Raw genomic sequence first — 19,202 nt, 5'->3', positions numbered from 1 at the left:
CTGTCCATTCCTGTCCAACAGAGTATTAGGACCATTAAAGGAAAGAAGACTTACTGAGAAAGAGTAGATGCGCAATACGCAGGAACAAAAAATCTGCGATGTGGTTTCTTAGATGTTTTAACCTCTTAATCTCTTCACCTCACACCTGTCTGTAGTGAGCTACCCAAAAAGAATGATATTCATATTCAGATTTAGTGACAGGCAAATACACAAGCACCTCAACTTTGGAGAGATGTTGCTGTACACTGGGCTTAATCAGAGGAAAGCAACACATGGCACTGTCATTTATTTTCATTCACATCTTTGCAATTCTCATCGGTTGGGAATCAGTGAGTAAGAGGTGATATTTCACATTGTTTGTCCTATTAAAATGCACTCATACAAACCTTCTGAAGCAGATTTATTCAGACAAACACTGACTGCTGCAAATTCAGATACTAATATTCAGCATTAGGTGTTCACTGAATAATTCAACATTAAATCTAACCACAATTTTTTTTAATTTAGAAATCTCTGTATCACAGTATCAAAATGTTGAAGCTACTCCCTGAAATCGAACAATTATCACCCAAACCAAACAGATCTTCGTATCCTGTCTCAGTTTACAGATCAGCTGCAACTTCAATGGTCTGGTTTCCTCCAATTACTTCATTTTCAGCTGCAGGCATTTCCAGGTACTCTGCAATACACTTGCTAGACAGACAGATAGCAACAAGCTGGTAAACACAGTGACACACTTAGCAGCTAAAGAGACGGCCCAGACCAAAAACAGACCGAATTCATTCATCATTTCTGAGTCATACAAACCCGCTGTTCCTCTGTAACTATGAAGCAACTGTTTGTTACTTAAAATGTCGATGGGATTCTGTTGTGACTTGTCGCTCTGCCTTCAGTGACAAAGAGCTCATGTGTGTTGGAGCTCAACTCACCGAACTGGCTCACTAAACGGATAAGGGGATGCTGTAGGAATACGTGCACAAAACATGTTTGAAAAGTTAATAAGAAGCCTAATGAGCAAACAAAAGAAATAACACTGTGAGACAAATTTGAGTGGAACAATGCAGAATACAGGAGAATCATTATAAGAGAGACCAGCACTCATTGTACTGCTCATAACTGCATGTGTAAGTGATTCAATGCGTCCCTCTGCTGGCTGTTAGTGGGTCTGCCATGACGTCACCTTCTGGCACAATGAGTTGACACAATAGGAGTCTAACAAGTTAGGAATCAGTGTGTCATGAAGACAGGAAACGACAAGGATACAAATACCTCATAGTAAAATGTTTTATTGAAAAACATCCCAAGTAGAATCATTTAGCATATCTTACAAACATCTGGTTTACACACAAAAATCATATAAAGTGGATGACAAGTTTACAGAAGGAACCTAACAAGAAAACTCGTTTTTTTTAGATACACAAACATAAAAAAAATAATAACAACAAACATAATTGGCAAACTAGAAGACCATCTTTATTGTTATCCCAGTCCTAAAACAAAATTTAGAGAGCTGTTTCGATCAAAACAGCCACCAAAAATCAAATACGGCTCTAAGTGGGGGAAACGTGCTGTGCTCTTAAAAGCTGAGAAAATGTTCTCATTGAAAGTGAAATGATTGGACAATGCTGCAGGAAGGAGGGTGAGGCTTTACTGTAAATCGTCTCAAACATTAAGACTCCTGTTGGCATTGAAAGCTATGAGCTTGATAAGTTCACTTTAAAAATAATATGATTTTCACAACTTCCAACACTTTAAAGTATTTAACCACCTCATTGCTGTTGTTCATATGAATGTCGTTTAATCTAGAGATTAGTGCACTTCTTCTTCATCAGATTTGCTAATGTCATATAACAAGTCTTCCCCTATCCATAATCTACTGTAATACATTTCAGTCAACTACACAAAAGAAAAAACTAAAGCAGTATAACTGAACAAATACATGATTGGGATTAATATGGACGCATTTTCACATTCATGGAAAAGATATTTGCACATTTATGGCCAAATAAAATCACCAGCTCCGCGCTCCGAGCTCCCACTTTCACACCTTTAACACGTGTGTCGCTTAAAGTTTATATCTTTGAGCATCGTCACCAAAAAGGTGACAACATAAGACAGTAATGAGGTTAATGTTGACATCAAAAAGAGACTCCATGTGGGGAATAAGAGAGGGACTCATCATATCCCGAGCAAGAGATGTTGCAAAAAATGCATGAGACTTGTCCAGGTCCAGTATAACAACTCCCATCTCTGCACCTCGGAGACATTTTCCAACTGATGTCCAATTGTCCAGTAACGCTTTCAGAAAGCATTGTGTGGGTAAACTACCCAAGGGAGCCTCAAAGATCTGGCTTTAAACATAGCTGGTGTTGGTTACAGGTTAACTGATAAAAACCAAAAGTTACAGACATTAAAAAAAAGTACAATTAACAGTCATTTCTTTCTTTTAGAACTGCAAGTTAGCAGAAACAATCATAAAGCAGCAGTTTCACTCGCTGCACCTCAGTTTGGGGAAGACCAATCTTCTGGTAAGGCTGGCTTAGTCATTTTATACATTCACGGGAGCAAGACTGTGACCATATTGCAGCACAGGGTCGTACCGCAGCAGAGACGCACAAGACATGTAGTACTTGAACTGATTTACAATCAAGCTAAGAAAGGCACTGGACTAATGTTACACCACATTAGATTCTTATGCTCTCAGTTATCCATCTTGAAAAAGATAAAAATCTAAAAAAATCTTCTGTCGGACATCATTTGCTTTTGAAAAATAAAGTTTGAAATATTTAGAAAAAATATTTGTTTTGTTTTGTTTAGTTTTTTTGCACCTTTCGCTCATTTTTAGCAAGAACATTTACAAAAACGAAGTTGCTATAAAAGAAAAAAAAAGGAAAAGAAATGCTTATGGCATTTTGGTTCTGGAATAAGCATCTGATTGACCCCAGTTGCACTAATAATCAAAAAAAAAACATGACATTAATAATACTTTTGTGCTAAAAAGGTACAGATTTTGACCAAAAACTTGAGTCTTAGAAGCACGTTGAACCATTCCACAGATCTGTTTCTAAAGCAAAGCCGAGAAATAAATTAGCGCCCTGTGTTGATAAATACTACCAGAAGAGAGAAAGAATGAAAAGAGGAAAACACTTCTAGCTGGGTCACAGTGCTACCCATTTGGACACGTGTCTGTTAGTAGAGGTGAAACGACAGCGCTACATCATACGGTGCCATGTTCCATGGGTAAAAACAGCACTTATTTAAGTCCTTGCCTTCATTAAACTGGCACAGGTCACTGGATGTCCAGTCTGCTGTACTTCACGCCACGGTTCCACTGCAAGGCTCGCCATGAAACCGGCAGCTGATAGTTTCGAGGGACTGTGCCGCTCACGTTCTCCTCAAAGTACTGAAACAGTCTGTACCACCACACTCGCGAGAAAGGGTTGCTCTGAGACGTCTCCTTTAGCGACTGAAACACAAAGGACAGAAACGTAAACTTTCTGCGGTGTCGCCCGCCATCTGAAGCAACGACAAAAAAGCCGCCGTTATTTCGCATTGTTTTTTGAGTATTTCAAATGAACTACTGACAAAAACGTACACTGTGGCTCTGCGACAGCGTTTCAACTCGCAATTGCAATTTTTTTATTGCAATTTTTGTGATATTCCCATTTGATGGGGCTTATGTAAGCACTCGTGTGTGCACTCACCTGCTGGTTGGCCATAGTGTGGTACCACCAGAAGAGACGTGTAGTGATAAAGTATGCCACAACCACATCCACAGTGTAGTGGTCATGGGCCAGAAGGATGCAGAAAATTCCAACAGCACTCAAGGTCCAGCAAATCCAGTTGTACCACCAAAAGCGCTTGGGAGAGTCTGGCAATCAGGAGAGAAGAAAAAAACAATCAAACCCATCATATTAACCCCACTAAGGAATTCTTTGACCGACTTCCATTCACATCTAATTCTATTTTGCCTGTTTATGAGCCATTACGGTTTGTATTTGACTTGGAAAGTCAGTGTAACGTACTCAGAGCTTTTCCCTTTTTCACCACTAGGTGTCAGGCTTGTATCAATCCGCTTTGCTGACACAAACTCAGTGGAAAGTATTGCAAGAAAGCCGAAGAAACATTCAAATCTTTACAATCTAACAAACGAAATGTTGCAACCTCTCACCCACAAGCTAAGTCAGTGTGAATGAGAGAAACTGTTCAGGAACAGAAAGTGCGCTTGTGCAATTCTGCTACGTCTTCACATGCTCAACCCTTCCTCAACACTTCCTCTGCATTTCTGCACCTACATTTCCTGACAACGTCAAGACATGTTGCCAAAGCAAACCTATAGCGGCTTTAGTGCTTTCTGTTTCTCATCAATAACGCCAGCATCCCTTACAGCAATCAACAGTGAACATTTAAACACTCACATTGATTGTCTATGGCATGCGGGCTTGTCAAAACAATCTGCACACATTAGTAAATAAAAACAGACTGACAAATTTTGAGGTAGGAATCTGGGGAAGTCATGTGACTGAAGGTTTCTCGTGTAAATACAATGCAACTTACACTCTTTGATGAAGAGGTATGTGAGTGTTAACATGACGGTGTGGCCGCTATACAGGTAATCTCCACACATGGTGTGGGACCCTGTGATGGATAAGCCTCCACCAGCGATCATTTTCATTATTCTCCTCATCTGTGCCTCCCAGTTCCCGAGAAGCTGGAAAAACAAGAAAGCCGTGCGTTACATCACGAGTGCAATTAAAACAGAAAACATAAGTGACGCCTGCTGAAGTTAGAAGTAAGACGTAAAGGAAAGAGATCCAACTTCAACATTTCATGGTTTGTTTGTTTTTTTTTACAACCTCTTTTTTTCTAAATCACCCTCAAATTAAGAATCAACTGCAAAGGAAATTGGTAATGTACTATAAAGTTAAACTCCAATCACACAAATGTGTTGTTTTAATTTAATACCGAAGAATTGGGACGCTGTTGTTACAAAATGGGGCCAAAGATATGGGTGTAGGATATGCGGTGGTGCCAGACTTCAATCTGTGGTCCTTATGCCTCATTTGTAACTCTTGTTATTACCTTATCCTTCGCAGAAACTCAATCACCTCTTTAATTAAATTCCGTTTGACCTCTCCTTAGGGAGGTAGATAGGCATATCGCTCACCCTCTGTGTCCCAGCACACACATGAACAAAACCCCACAAACTTTAAATGCAAATATTACACAACTAAAAGGACTGAAATGATCCATTTTGACCCAGGATAATCAACTTTAGAAAAAAAAAAACAAGAGATAATATTCTACAACATTGCACAGATGCAAGTAAGCCACAAAAGACAAGCCGCTGTCCTTCCAGAAAGTTTCCAATATTATGTAGAAATGCTAAATGCCGCAACCTCTCAAAGCCTCACTGCATGGGAACTGACGGCCAGTAGAGAGTAGCTCTTCTTCCTTTACAGACTTATTTACATTATTTTCCAAAGGACAGAAATAAAACTGTGTATATATCATACCTTTGGAGAGCATTTAAAGTGCATCCCAGGAACTGGTAGAGTCGTGATGTACATTGTAATACACCGGTACAGATAGAGTGTTCCAACAATGAAAAAGAACCTTCTCCCAATAATTGACCTGAGAAGGAAAAAAAAAAAAAAGAAGAAGAAGTGCATCAAGAAAATTCATCATTTAAACCAAAATTTGTTTGGCTGACTAAAGGCCGCACCTAAATGATACATCGTGACTGTACCTGTGCTTGAGTGAAATCCACTGTATCAACCAGAGTCCCACCAGCAGCATGCCATTAATCTCACAGATGGAGAAGGCCCACTCCACCCTGTCAAACAGGTCAAAGAACTTATCAGGCAGAGGTGGGGTGTGCTCTTTTGGTGGAACTCTTTCATGGACCACTGAAATGATAACCGTGGTGGTGACAAAGCAAACTACAGCGTAGATGAAGGCTATGCCCGTCTTCCCCCACTCTGTCGGGAATGACGAGCGCGTAGCTTCAATTGGCATGGGAATATGAATCCTCTCCATTTTGAGGTCCTTCCTCCCCAGTGTACCATTCCTCTGAGGCGTACTAGTACCGTTAGGTATCCCAACAACATGCCCATTTGCGTGACCGTTTTTGTGAGCCTCAATATGGGTCTCGATTCGAAGTGTCTCCAGACGCTCTAACAGCTGCTGGCCACCATCAGATGACACCCGCGAGAGGGGAGGCTTCTGGAAATCTGCCTTAGTGAGTCCGAGAAGAGCAGGTCCATCTGTCTGATGGAGGGCTTCCATGTACTCTAGCATCCCCTCTTTGCTCAGCCAGTTAGAAACATCCTCAGCTGACCATACCACCACCTTCTTCATCTTGGCCAGTGGGGAATGTGGAGGATGAGGAGGGACCTCCGAATAAAGGGCAAAGTTCACGAGAGGACCGACTGTCTATGGGGCAGCAGTAAGAGGTCTCCAGTTTTGGCACATGGTGTGTCTTGCATCGAGAGGGAGCCCAGACTCCTCCTAATGTGATGAAGAGCGCAGGGTCTCTCCGAGTTCGTTGATCAGATCTTCTTCACTTCATCAGCTTTTCAAGCAGTCTGCAGCCCTGTTACAGGAAAGACAAAATGTCATATGATGCAGCACTGCCAATCATTTCTACATCCAAACTCTCTTCCCCTTTAAAGAGTGTGAAGGTACGTCACACTGTGCTGCATACTGGGACAGGAGCACTTACCTTACCTCGTAGGAATAACTCTCCTGTTACCTGCATCTTTTATCAGTTGTGTCTAGTTTTTAAAAAGATGAACCTTACAGGGAAAATTTCAATCACCCTGATCTGTGCCAGATCCAATCTGGCTAATTTACTATAATACACATAATAATACTTCTAAATACATTCAACAGTGCATTTACTTCATGGAGTCATATGCAGTGGGTTTAAAAAAATCATTATATTGATTATAATGATGTTCTACACTCTTGAAACTAATTAAAAATGTTTTTCCTTGACTAGCACGGGACATAAATATGCCCTTTTTTCAGCATTCAGCATCTGGTTTTGAGGAGGTAAAATGGACTAAACTGATTTTAGAAGCAAAATCCTATAGAGTGACACACCATCCAAAAGTTAGATCCAGTTAGATTCAGGATCCGTGCGTGAAAAAAAGGCAGCCTCAGAACAAAGGGGAACACAGTGTGGAGTGTAAACAAACAGACGATGAAATGAGAGGTCACCCTCACATTCTTTGTTGAGCACATATGAAATGCATGATTCAAAATGCACGTAAAGAGCAAAGTTTATTTCAGCAGCCGCAATGAAAGAGTTATTTTCTGATATCTTGAATATGGTTTGCAGTGGTGCTTTTGAACTCGACGTGTCTGGATGGGTGTGATGTTCAAAACCACACTTATTGCCCAACAGCTCACGCAGAATAGAGGTGAATGCAAGAATTTGTTTTAAAGAGGAACAGACACGGCTCTACGTAGATTAATATTAACATTTATAGTTTGACTGATTAACCAGTCAACTGTCAAGGGCAGGAAATCATAACTTGACCATCACTCAGTCAACTCTTAACTCAAGATAAAAGGAAAATATTTAAAAGAAGTTCCGGCAACATAAGAGAATACAAGCCAATCAATTTCTCACATAGATCTTGGTTTAACTATGCCGAAGCATGCACTTTCAACCAAACTTCAGGAAACGCTCAAGAACAAGCAGAAAAGCTCACATGTGCTACATATTATTAGTTTGTTTATACACTGCGATGTTAGCGGTGAACTCAGGGTGGTCCTGCTTGGGTTTTTCTGTGTGGGGGAGGGACGATGTACAGCAGGAGACAGACTCTGATCTGTATGGATAGGCAGTTATCGGGAGGAAAATGGACTGAAAGGAGGAACTCATAAATCAGCGTGAAGGTCGGAGCCAAGCAGTGAGTCAGCCCCACCCCTGTCAAGAGGGCAGTCGGCCAGCAGTACAGCCACTTCGGCTCAGGCCAACAGCAGCTAAATACACTGGCAGGCTGGACAGTTGGCAAGACAACAAACTGCACATCAGTACCTCATCTCACCTCATTTTGGTTCAAAGGCCTGTTCACTCAGGCCAGCAAAACAGGGCCAAAAAAAGAAAGACCAAAAAGAAACAGGCTATAAGCTGGGTCCTCTACAAGTCCAGCAACACCAGGCTTCACATTTATTCCCGCTGAGGTCTGGCGAGCAAACAGCACAAGAGGACACAGGTTATTGCATCAGCTACGTGACAGAACAGCTGTGCACCTGAACACAGGGTAACGAGAACAAAGGCGGACAGAGTTAGGCGTAGATCAAGAGAACGTCAGTGACAAACTGCACTTACCTCAGACTGTTAACAGTTCATAACTGAGACAGATCGGAGATTAACGGTCACTGAGTCAGCTGTGTGCCAACAACCTTTGGCCTATGAATCAGCTTAAAGATTGCTGCTCAGAAATAATCTCACTGACCTGAACAGGCACGGGGGGGAAAAACAAACCGGCAGTAATAAACAAACTTGCATGTAAATGAAAGTTTTATTGTAATTTGTATTCTTTGATTTCATAACCGTGTGCACTTTGGTCGTTGCTTTGTTTGGACTTGGGAGGACGCGCATGAGCGCTCTTCATTAGCTAGAACTCCATCCAGCGAGCTGTGGAAAGTGCATATATCCCCCAGCCAGTCTTTTCATTTCTGTTTCATAATCAACTAACACCTGATGTCCGTGAAGTAGGCTTCGTGAAGACTTTCTACGAGAATTAAAACAGAACGGGGCACAGCGGGGCCTCTGGAGAACACGGCTCGCAAGCACGGGACAACAGAAGCAGAGGAAGGTCTTGATAAACATTCTTAGAATGTTGTGGATGTTCAAACAAGATTAAACATTACACTCCTCCCTAAACAAAGGATCCTGATCTTGAAAGCTTTAATTTCCCTCCCAGAAGTTCAAACCCATGAAACACAAGAAAGCAGAATTGTTTCGGCAGCACTGTTAAAGCCAAAAGCACCAACATGACTGCTAACGTCTTACGAGACCAAAAAAAAATCAATCATTTAGGCGGTGCTGTTTACAGCGCTGAAGGGAGTGAGCACCCCCCACCCGACAAAAAAAAACCGCACAAAACTGCATGTGCAGAAGATAACAATGCTGGGTCTTTGCACGGCTCCACAGAGAAGATGAGACTTCACTGATACACAGAGCACACCAGAACTTTCTAATTCAACTGCTGCGAAGACACAGACGGTAAAGTTTACAGGAGCACAAAATGAGGAAACATGCAATATATGCAACTTCATTGTTCAATGTTGCGAAGATGATCTGACGAATACTTCAGTAAATGGGGTCAAAGTTCGAGGTCTCATTCCACTCATGGACCTGTGCATGCTGGTTAGTTGTAGAACAGTCCAAATTGTCTTTTGCCTTGTATACTTTAAGCCTGTGAAAAAAAGAAGAGGTTTTTTTTTCTTTTTATAAGAAAAGGGGGGTGGTTATGTCCATACAGTTATCTGCTGTTATGACAGACAGCCTGACAGTGTTAAACTCCAGTAACTATGCAGATCAGATGTTGCCACGTGAGATTAAACACTTGTGTTCTAAAATAACTCGGCCTTTAGTTTCTATGCGTATGAAACAATAATCTTTCCAATTAAGAACGGATGTGGTAAACATGGTAAATGTAACTCTGCAACATGACTATGGTGGCCACAAAAGTATATCTGCTTTAGTTCTTTATGCAATGCTTAGCTTAGTGGGTGAAGCTTTGGCCTGACAAATCAGGAACCGTAAACTGTTTGACATACAGCAAACTTCTAGCTTTTTGTACTTTAAAGTTAATAAATCATTAAACGGCAACAACATTATGCACAAGCCAGGCACTGAGCATCTCCTCATTAATACCATACCCAAAGCAAAACGATGCTTGCATCGTGATGTGGAGGCAGGGAGAGGAGTCAGAAGAGAGGAAAAGATGGATCCTGTAGCTCACAGAGCAATCCTGAGTGAGAACCAAACGTTTACTGGCAAGAACAATCTCAAGATTCCTGGAACAAACATGCGAGAGTATGGACCTGAACTGTAGGCATCTCAAGAAAGACAGGAAAAACGGCTGTGCAGGGACAGTCCCCGAGAAAAAGTGGCTGAACAATCGAGGGGGGAAAAAGGGAACATTTTCCAAAAGAAAGAACTCCAAGCGTGTAGGTTCATCCCGAGATGATTTGAGGATGATATTGCTGGGAAAGGTTTTGATTTTTTGCCTCAAAATTGTGGAGTTTTCTATGTAGACTGAGAAGGGGAAAGAGTTCCTTTAAGCATGAGTCAGGGCCATATGAACTCTATATAAGCAACACCACGGTTTGACAGAAATCTAAAGCATCAGACCTCCAGAGGCATCTAGACCCTGGTTTGATGTCATCTCGCCCTCTAATTGCGTATTTACATGTCTCTCCCCCGCTAAAACTGACATCAGAGAAACGGGGGAGGCAACGAAATCGGCTGTGCTCTCTGGAAAAAGTGATGCGAAATTGTATCATAGGAAGTTTAAAACATCGACATAATTGCACCGCCACCTCATCCAGTAAATCTTTTCCCTCTCAAAGTTTGGCGGGGCCAATAGGAAGGGAAGGGAGTGTTTGGCTTAGCACAAGGCCACACATCTATGACATTACCAGAAAACAATCCCACCTAAGAACAACAATATGTCAAGCTGACAGGCACATAAACACACCATGGCAAAAGCCATGCTCAGCCAGCCAAAAGCAGAACCAAGAGACTCATTTACTGTACAACTGCTTTTAAAGGCCTTACGGAGAGTTTGAGAGTCACTTCAGTCAACAAAACAATGTCCACACCAACGTCGCTCTGCTACAAGCACCATTTCTAGAAAGAAATAAAAAATACTTGAACTAAGTTTGAGCTTGCAGAGGAACCTCATTCACTGTTCCGTGTTCCTAAATTTAGGAATATCCAATCAGCCCAACCACACACACCTCTAAGAAAAACAAAACCATTTCCCTGACCCATCACCAACCCCACTGTCTCCTGCAGCCAGCACCTTCTGAGGTCATTTTACATTTTAGCTCCGTATCTGTTGTGAAAAAATGTGACGCTCACTTTGTCACTCAATGTTTGTTTTTGGATATCCTGTCGGACGTGTTATGAGAGTGGATTTTAACCACCGCAGCACTAAAGGAGACAAATACAGACAGGGCGGGAACAGATGAGCAAATATTCTGCTGAACCTGACAATCCAATTTGGTTACTTTTTGAGCACAAGTAGTCAAACATACTCAAGATTCCAGCTGTCGAGATGTTTGATATCAACCTGAAAGTATCAGATACATTCATACAAACGGTGGGCCTAATAGAATTATACACACACACACACACACACACACACACACGAGTCAGTATTTCTAATCTACGAGCCAGACAAAAACAGCATTACCCCACAGTAAACTGTTGTCCTGCACCTCGTGTTCCAAACTGTTGGTGTTCTCTTCCAGCGCACTTTTGAAACGGTAGTATCTCCTTACAGGTTTTTTTTTTCAATATTTTTTAGACAAACCGACAATGGGACATGCTCTCACCTGTATCCCCTTACAACCGGTACACACACACACACACACACACACACTTCATAGGTGAACAATGTTGGCTCAACGTTTGCTTATCAGGGCCAACCAGGTTGGTTAAAAATTAACTCTATATGTTCCTGTGAATTGCTCAGTAGTTCGGTTTCACTATCAGAGTGGAGGAAATATACTTGCAACAATCTTTATGAGCCAGCTATTTCTAAGAAACAGAAAAGTCACGCTCGTGGTGAGACGTGATGAAAAAATGCCACACAAGCCTTGAGCAAATGTAGCAATACGGTGGAAACGTCCAACGCGCTGTGCTACAAGCAGTTCATCTGCCTGTTTGATTAATAAAGGGTTTGGAATGTGCAGCATCTTTGAGTTCACGTCCATTTTCCCAACTTGCTCCTGAAATGGAGTCGAATATCTCGCGAGCCAATCAACAACAGTCTTTAATATCTATGTCTCTGGATCTTTTTTTTTTTTAACTGTCTGGTCCTAAAACCAGAACTGAACTGAGAAACGGCTCCATCTACTTGGAATAAACTTAAAGATCTGGCTTCACTGGACTCGTTTAAGAGGATGTTGAGGCGGACACATCTGGCTGCAATTGTTTTGACTGATGCACTTCATTTTTATCTCATGGGCAATTTCAATTTGACCTGATTCTGTGTTTCTTGTTTCACTTTTTTTTTTTTTGTGTACAATTGCCTGTGTTTGTCTGAAACTGTTTAATGTACTGCTGCCTGTCTTGGCCAGGACACTCTTGAAAAAAAGATTTTTAATCTCAATGGAGGTTTTCCCTGGTTAAATAAATAAATGTCCTGTGCACATTCAAAGCTGGGTTTCCACCTTTAATTGTGGATAGAAACCTGTTTGGAGGGGACACGGTGACATTAGCCTTTGACAACCAATTTCTAAACAGTCCTTGATGCAGAGCGATTGTTTAATCCATTGTTTTTCATTTCTTCAGGGCATCCCCATCTGCTGCACTAATGAGAATAAGGTTGAAGGATGGAAAAGACAGAAACTGAATGCATCCCATGTGCAGAAGTGTAATGAAAGTCAGTCCAGCACTACACTAAATAAACGCATCATCGTAGTCTTCAACCAGGGCACACAGCTATATCACCTAATAAGATTCATCAGATCATTTTAGAACAGGAATTGGTATGCCATCTTCAAGCCATATACGTTTTATTTAAATTGTTGCCCAGCAACAGATGGCTCATTGCTGCAGGAAATAATGGCTTGGAGTAAAAAAAAAATTTTAAAAAAAGTGAGCTGGTTCTAGCAAAAAACAAATGCTATGCAACAGCCTGGAAAACAGCAAGCAAAAAGCACAGAGAAAATTCAAAATTAATTCAGAAATAAATCAATATGCCACAAGTATAGCACTCACACCATCAGGCTAAATATTCAGGGTATTCGGGGGGGGGGGTTGCTTTGATGTAATTTCATACAATTTCAAGTCTTCAGATCTCTTGTATGCGAGCCAATGGGCTTCACATATTCACATACACCAGCTATACCGGGCAAGAACAGGAACTAGTGAAATTCTATAACATTTTGGAATGCAAAAGCTACCACTTCCTGTGGGAATGCTGTAGGCCGCTAAAAATAAAAACTCAGCGTGGCATAGAAAATAGAAAAATACACCAGAAACAAAAGACAAGCAGAGACAGAACACAAATAATAACGTCCATACACATAGCAACATGCTGGACACCTCAACAAATGTGGTGGGGTATCGCACTCCAACGTTAGCACGTTACCATGCGTCGCAAAACACGTACACGTGTTATATCCACTTCTTATATGATCGTCTACCGCTACGTAAATAGATGTCAGGAAAGGGTTTTTAGTCGATTGAGTAAGGTCGAAATGCTTCAGATCTACAACTTTGTACTTGTGGGCGTGTTGTGAAAGACAAGTTTCCATAGCTGTGGATTTCCTCCTCTCTGGTGATTAACGGGGCAGGGGGGGGGGGGGGGGGGGGGGGGGGCAGGAAGGATTTCAGGTCAGCCCGAGGTGTTTAATACGCCACATAAGAAAAGAAAAGCAGGCGTGGACGCTGTGTGTCAGGATAAAGCCATCGCTAAACCACTGATCTTCCTCATAGGCAAAGATCTGAAGGCGTTTAGAACTGTACAGGCCAGGCCTGTATGTTATATCTCTGTGTTAAATGTCAAGCAACACACTAATTGTTTCCATTCTATAAGCGAAATAATTCAGTTCAAGTATCTTAAATATTCCAACGTTTCTGTACTATTCTACCATCACATCGTTTTGAGGAAAACACTGAGATACGATGAGGTCTCCAATGGCAAGGAACGCCACATCCACTAAAACAGAGCCGTGCTGTCCTGCTGTCATGGAACAATATGTCCAATCAGTGCGTTAACAAAGCAAGGAGCTCAGTCAAGGGTAAAGTTGAGACAGAATATACGTCCCTGGATGACACACGAACTTCTGTCCTGGAAAGTGCTTGCTGCTAATGAGAAATACACCACCTGTGGCTTTATGAGTCATTGGCGAGGATGTCAGACCCACACAGTCCCAGAAGACCAACAAATTGCCTCACGTCTCTGTTCAACTGCACGCCATGGAGACACTTAAGAAAAGTAACTCGGGTTGCATGCAGAAAACTTGTCAATCGGAAGTAATTAGTGTGCTGTATGTCATTTAGTCCACATTGAGATTTGTACATCAACATCTAAAATGGAAAGGTTTACGGACACCGTTTTTCACAGCTAAGAAGACTTTGGCACCAAAGAGAATATTTTCCATTTCCATTAAAAAAAAAAATGCAAAAAAAAAAAAAACAAAGATAGCTTTCCATCAGCACCCCACAAACATGGGTTAAAAGATGAGGCAAGTACAGCAGGAGAGACACCCAGAAAAATAGCAGAGTCATTGGTTTAAATATTTTGAAATGCATCTTTAGAGTTAAATCTCATCTTAAAACAGTCGACCCGTCTCCTTTTCTGCATATGTCAGTTCCCGTACTTTCAGAGACGAGCATGTTGAAAATCTAAAGAGGAAAAGTGAGAACTTTATTCTTCAACTACAGGATTTGTGCAATTCAAAATAGGCCAAAATCCATAGACAAAAAAAAAAAGAGAACAGAGGATCTATATCAATTAAGGATACGCGAGTGTTGGGTTTACAGCTGAAATAGAACGTCCTTTGTGTACCTTAAGTCGTGTGTGAACCAAATGTCCCAAGACACTGGAACTAGAGCAAGCTGAATACAGGAAAATGATAGTACACTTACAGAGTTACTCAAAACCAGTCAAGACAGGGAAGTTTGCTTTACCCAGACTGGACAATGGGACAAAAAAGAAAAGACAATAAGTTGGCCTGAACAGGAGGAGCTTGCTCTACTTTCTTTCATTCCTAACCAATACTCTCACTCACCACCCTTGTGCACTTGCCCTCATCAAGCACCTGCATAATCCAGTCCATAATCCAGACTTAAAACATCAAGTGTGTGCCACATCTACCTATAGTCTGTGTTCCAGTCAGTCATTTTTCAGGCAAACACAAGACGCTCTGTGCAAGATGATTGTGCCACTTACACAATGACCCTCTTTCCCATTGTTGATCAAATCTGATCTGATATTGTGACACAATGTGCTTCCAGAAATACACAAAATGGGCTACTCTGAAGCACTGCCCGCCCAGATCTATAAAAGCTGTTGTAGGCCATGTGAAACTGGGACATCATACGAGTTGCAGTAAAGCGACATGCATTTCAATTTACAACAGGGACAGTTATGAGGCCATCGCACACTGCTTCTCTGACGGAAAACCTGTGATCGAATTATCACCGGTTGGTACAGCTGAAGCCCCCAGGCAGCAGCGTTAGAACCAGGTAGCTCAAGTATTATGGCTCAAATACACTGAAAAGACAACAAACACTTAAGTAAAATCCTTTTTAATACATCTGATTTCTATTAGATTTGTTTTCCTAAGAACGTTTTGAACAGCAACTCAATTAGAAAATAAACCAATGGATTGATTTAGGGATCCACCCACACCGTCACAAACACCCATGAGATTCAGAGCTCTTAACAAGGCTTTGTGAGACGAGCCTACATTTTAGAGTTTATGCAGACTTTGTATCGGTGTCATTTTGACCTCCACTCTAAAAAGATGCAAAACGTAAGCAAAGAGGGTCACATTAGGTTATGATCAACGGAGCAGATGCTCAAACATAACAGCGGGGGGGGGCAAACAAGCTTATCACCCCATAATATGGAGGCAAGTCATCTTTAGGCGTACACTGCTCAAAATGCCCCTTTGAAGTAGTGAAGAAGGGACTATCCGGGGGTTTTTAGGATTACCCTAAAACACCTTGCACATAACTCTGTAAATACTTGTGGTCTGTCTGTCTGTCCCTTCACTCAATAATTACTTTTGCTTTCAAATTGGCTCTTTCTGCTCAGTTCTGAGTTGCTCCATCATTATTTTACCCCCCTTTTGTACGTCTACGTCTCTTCTCGCTACACAAGGTTCTCTTGTCAAAATACGTCTACTCCACCATTTCGTACCAGCCACACGTGCTAAAGAGAAGTTGAAATGACGGGACGTTGTGGGCTGGTAACGAGGTTACTTCAAAGAGGCGATGTGAACAGACTGTAATCATGAATTTGCACAGAAGCAGGGTTTATGAATGACTAACTCGTGCCAGAACAAAGACGGACGCTCCAAAACATGGTTTCTCAAAGAGAGATTGGATGGGGTTTGCACGCTTCTCCCTCTGCAATGCATGATATCATTAAACAGCTCTGGGAATCGTGAGGAATGTCGGTGCGTAAAACGTGCAAGGGTGCAATCCTAAACTGGACACCAGTGATTTCTGATCCCTCAGATGAAAAGAACCGTCGCTCATCAGCAGCTGATATAAGCACACGGGCAAAGGATTACTGCGGGAAACTTTGGTCAGACAGCTAAATTAAAGTCAAATGAGTCAGGGTAAAGTCAGGGTAAAAATGACTTTGCTCTTTCTTTTTATCTTTGTACTACCTTGTTTCATACTCTCGAACACCTGAGTTATGGCTGTAAAATTTCCACAATTGAAACCGTTAAAAAAAATGACAGTTAAAAATGACAGTTAAGTTATAAAGAGTCATAACCAAGTAGGGTTTGCCTTATTTAGACCACTCAAAGTCTTTCACAATACAAGCTACAAACGGAATGTTACTTGTGAGAGCGTTGCCCTCCTTTGTCCTACGTATGCAGTGCCTCAGCGCATCTAACTGAAATGACTTAAAGCTCGTCTTCGAGCTCTACAGAAGGGGTGCAGACAATTGGGCAATATTGCTTAACCTTCTTAACGTTACACCTTACTTGAATGTGTGAATAAAGCGGCCAGAGTGTGACCGAGGAAGACCAGTTAATGTCAAAACTCTTCTGGTACCCAAGACAAAAAACGATGACCGTGCTTTTTCCAAGCCAGGGGAAGTCTTGATATAACTAAGGTACTGTTTGGTCAACACAGTGGTTGTCAACAGACAGTTTTCCGAGCTGAATCATAGCTCATAGCTGTGTCTACAGACAGCTTATTGTTTCCATCCAAAGACCAACACGGGCGCTTTGCCTTGCTCATCCGAACCCCCCCTTTGCTTGCTCCCTGGAAGTCTGACATGATTTGCATTGGCAATGAAGCTTTATCTGCAACAAAGCTGGATGCAATGGCAACAATAAACCCCATTTAACATCTCGCCCTCTTGACATCGCCAGCAGTCACACACTGTTTGTGTCTGTGCAGAGTTGCTTTCTCACTGGTTTCTCTACACAGACACCCCCCTGTTCATTTTGACCACTGTCTCTCTTCGCTGATTTGTATTTGACGGCCTGCAAAGGAATTCATTCGTGGCATAAATAGATCCTGGGAGACTCACACACAGCATGTCAGACCAAGAGCCCAGATGCACTATTTTCTGTCTGTGGTCACGTTTACCCCGTCGACCTTCAAAGGAGGAAAGGATGTGGAAAACTGTGCCGTCTCAGGTCAGTCTGTTTGAAACGAAAACAAACGAAAGAACTCAAACTGAGGCCAACGCGACTCTGCCGAGGCTTGCAAACAAAAACAAATGTTTATCTACCCTTTATACTCTTGATTAATACTTAAAAAGCAGGACAGAGCCGAACATTTCTGCACACATTCACTCTCATTTTCAAAGGCATACAAGGTTGGGAAACGGTCCAAGTTTGTTCCTCTACAAACTTCTATTTATTTTCTCTGAGGGTTAATCTCAAAGCATTTTCAACATCCATTTTGCATTATCAGTGTTTGCATTGGGCCAAAAACAAATAACCACAGGTGTGTCTGTGTGCTCTGAAACGTTTTTTTTTTTCCTTTGAGAAAGTTTGTGTTGCCACTGTCCAAACCAAAGGGCCAACTGGATCACTTTGTAAGGAAAGAGGAGTCCTTTCTTAAAGAAATAATTATTTATCGATCATTTCAGATACACGGACTATAAATGTATCTAAAATTAGCATCACAAAACGAGCCAAACAAAGGAGAAACTGGGTTGGATGCAGAAGTATGTGGAATTAAAAAAAAATTGAATCACTTAGTTGCTGAAAACACTTTAACGTAGTTCCACGTTCATCCCAAATAATCTGATCACTATCCAAAGTATCCCAATACCACTCAACTGTACGTACACACTTGTTCGACTGCGTTACATGAAAATGACTGTTAACACAGATGGGGTAGGTGTGAACACTTCAGTCCCCACTGACGCCTTGGTAGCCCCTGTATTGTGCGGTTGGAGAGGTTATAGTCCACTAAAAATAGATAGCCGAGCTGGCGTCTTAAGGACTTCAGCTAGCTAGCCTGTTGGCTAAATTACAGTCCAGCCTGCATAGCACAATTTCTGTGATATGTTGGCTCGTTGCATGTTAAAGTAACATACCGATCTGCTCGACAGTTTGCTCGGGTTAAAGCTCGGGTTGTAGCTCGTCTCTGAGTCACGTTGGATCGGGATTAGCGATGACGAGGGATGATTTGTCTACAGCTAATAAAATGTTCCAGCTCAAGGCCAGTGAGCAACATTTGTTAGCTGACGCCAAGTTAGGTTTAAAATGTAACGTTGAGAAGTGACCGTGAGGCTCATGAGAGCGGTTTAGCGTATCAAAAAAAATGAATAAATACCACGGTGTTTATCTAAAGAGTTGCCCTGTATATAACACATTAACAGCTATTTTAGGACGACTTAACCACTCAACCGCAGGCAGATCTGAGATGAATCAGAACATAGCGAGGTGTGTTTTCCACAAAATGGTAGTAAAGATAAGTGTAGTGTAATTACCTTGTCGTCGAAATGTTAACGGGATTATTCTGGTTATCACCGCAATGTGGCAAGACTCTCCCCTCTGTAGATCCTGTGTTTTCATCGGTAGGCGGAATGTGACTGGAGAAGCGGGGAGTTCCCTTAACGACGTCACCAGTGTCACTTTCAGGTACCAGCAGAATTATGGGAAATATAGGGTTGAGGTCGTGCTCGTACAGCAAGTGAAAAACTGTCATTGTATTTGAAATCAACAACACAAGTGACTCCGAATCAAACAACTACTTCTTAACAAAGTACAATCCACTGTATGATCTGTTTTTT

At 41.7% G+C, this 19,202-nt stretch overlaps 1 protein-coding gene across 1 annotated transcript; it reads right to left on the bottom strand.

Moving 5' to 3' along the window:
- Nucleotides 1-1,268: 1,268 nt before the first annotated feature.
- sgms1a (sphingomyelin synthase 1a) lies at nucleotides 1,269-19,016 on the bottom strand. Its single transcript, XM_072390876.1, has 6 exons — nucleotides 18,900-19,016; nucleotides 5,750-6,595; nucleotides 5,517-5,634; nucleotides 4,558-4,711; nucleotides 3,705-3,871; nucleotides 1,269-3,466 (listed from the first exon to the last, which is right to left on the bottom strand). The coding sequence occupies exons 2-6, from the start codon at nucleotides 6,358-6,360 to the stop codon at nucleotides 3,290-3,292; spliced, it is 1,227 nt and encodes a 408-aa protein (XP_072246977.1). The 5' UTR covers nucleotides 6,361-6,595; nucleotides 18,900-19,016; the 3' UTR covers nucleotides 1,269-3,289.
- Between the last annotated feature and the right edge of the window lie 186 nt (nucleotides 19,017-19,202).

This window comes from Leuresthes tenuis, unplaced genomic scaffold (genome assembly GCF_036924035.1).
Source record: "Leuresthes tenuis unplaced genomic scaffold, fLeuTen1.0.hap1 SCAF_8, whole genome shotgun sequence".
Lineage (NCBI taxonomy): Eukaryota > Metazoa > Chordata > Actinopteri > Atheriniformes > Atherinopsidae > Leuresthes > Leuresthes tenuis.
Note: the sequence above shows the minus strand (reverse complement) of the source record. Positions and strands in the feature narration are given on the sequence as shown.

What these genes read in the sequence shown, in the direction of transcription:
- sgms1a (XM_072390876.1), bottom strand. Translation starts at nt 6,360, where the DNA reads ATGAAGAAGGTGGTGGTATGGTCAGCTGAGGATGTTTCTAACTGGCTG. An exon ending in ATACCTCTTCATCAAAGAGT is followed by an intron (nt 3,872 to 4,557) that starts GTAAGTTGCATT and finishes CCTGATTGCCAG; the next exon opens with ACTCTCCCAAGCGCTTTTGG. An exon ending in ACACTATGGCCAACCAGCAG is followed by an intron (nt 3,467 to 3,704) that starts GTGAGTGCACAC and finishes TTTGTGTTTCAG; the next exon opens with TCGCTAAAGGAGACGTCTCA.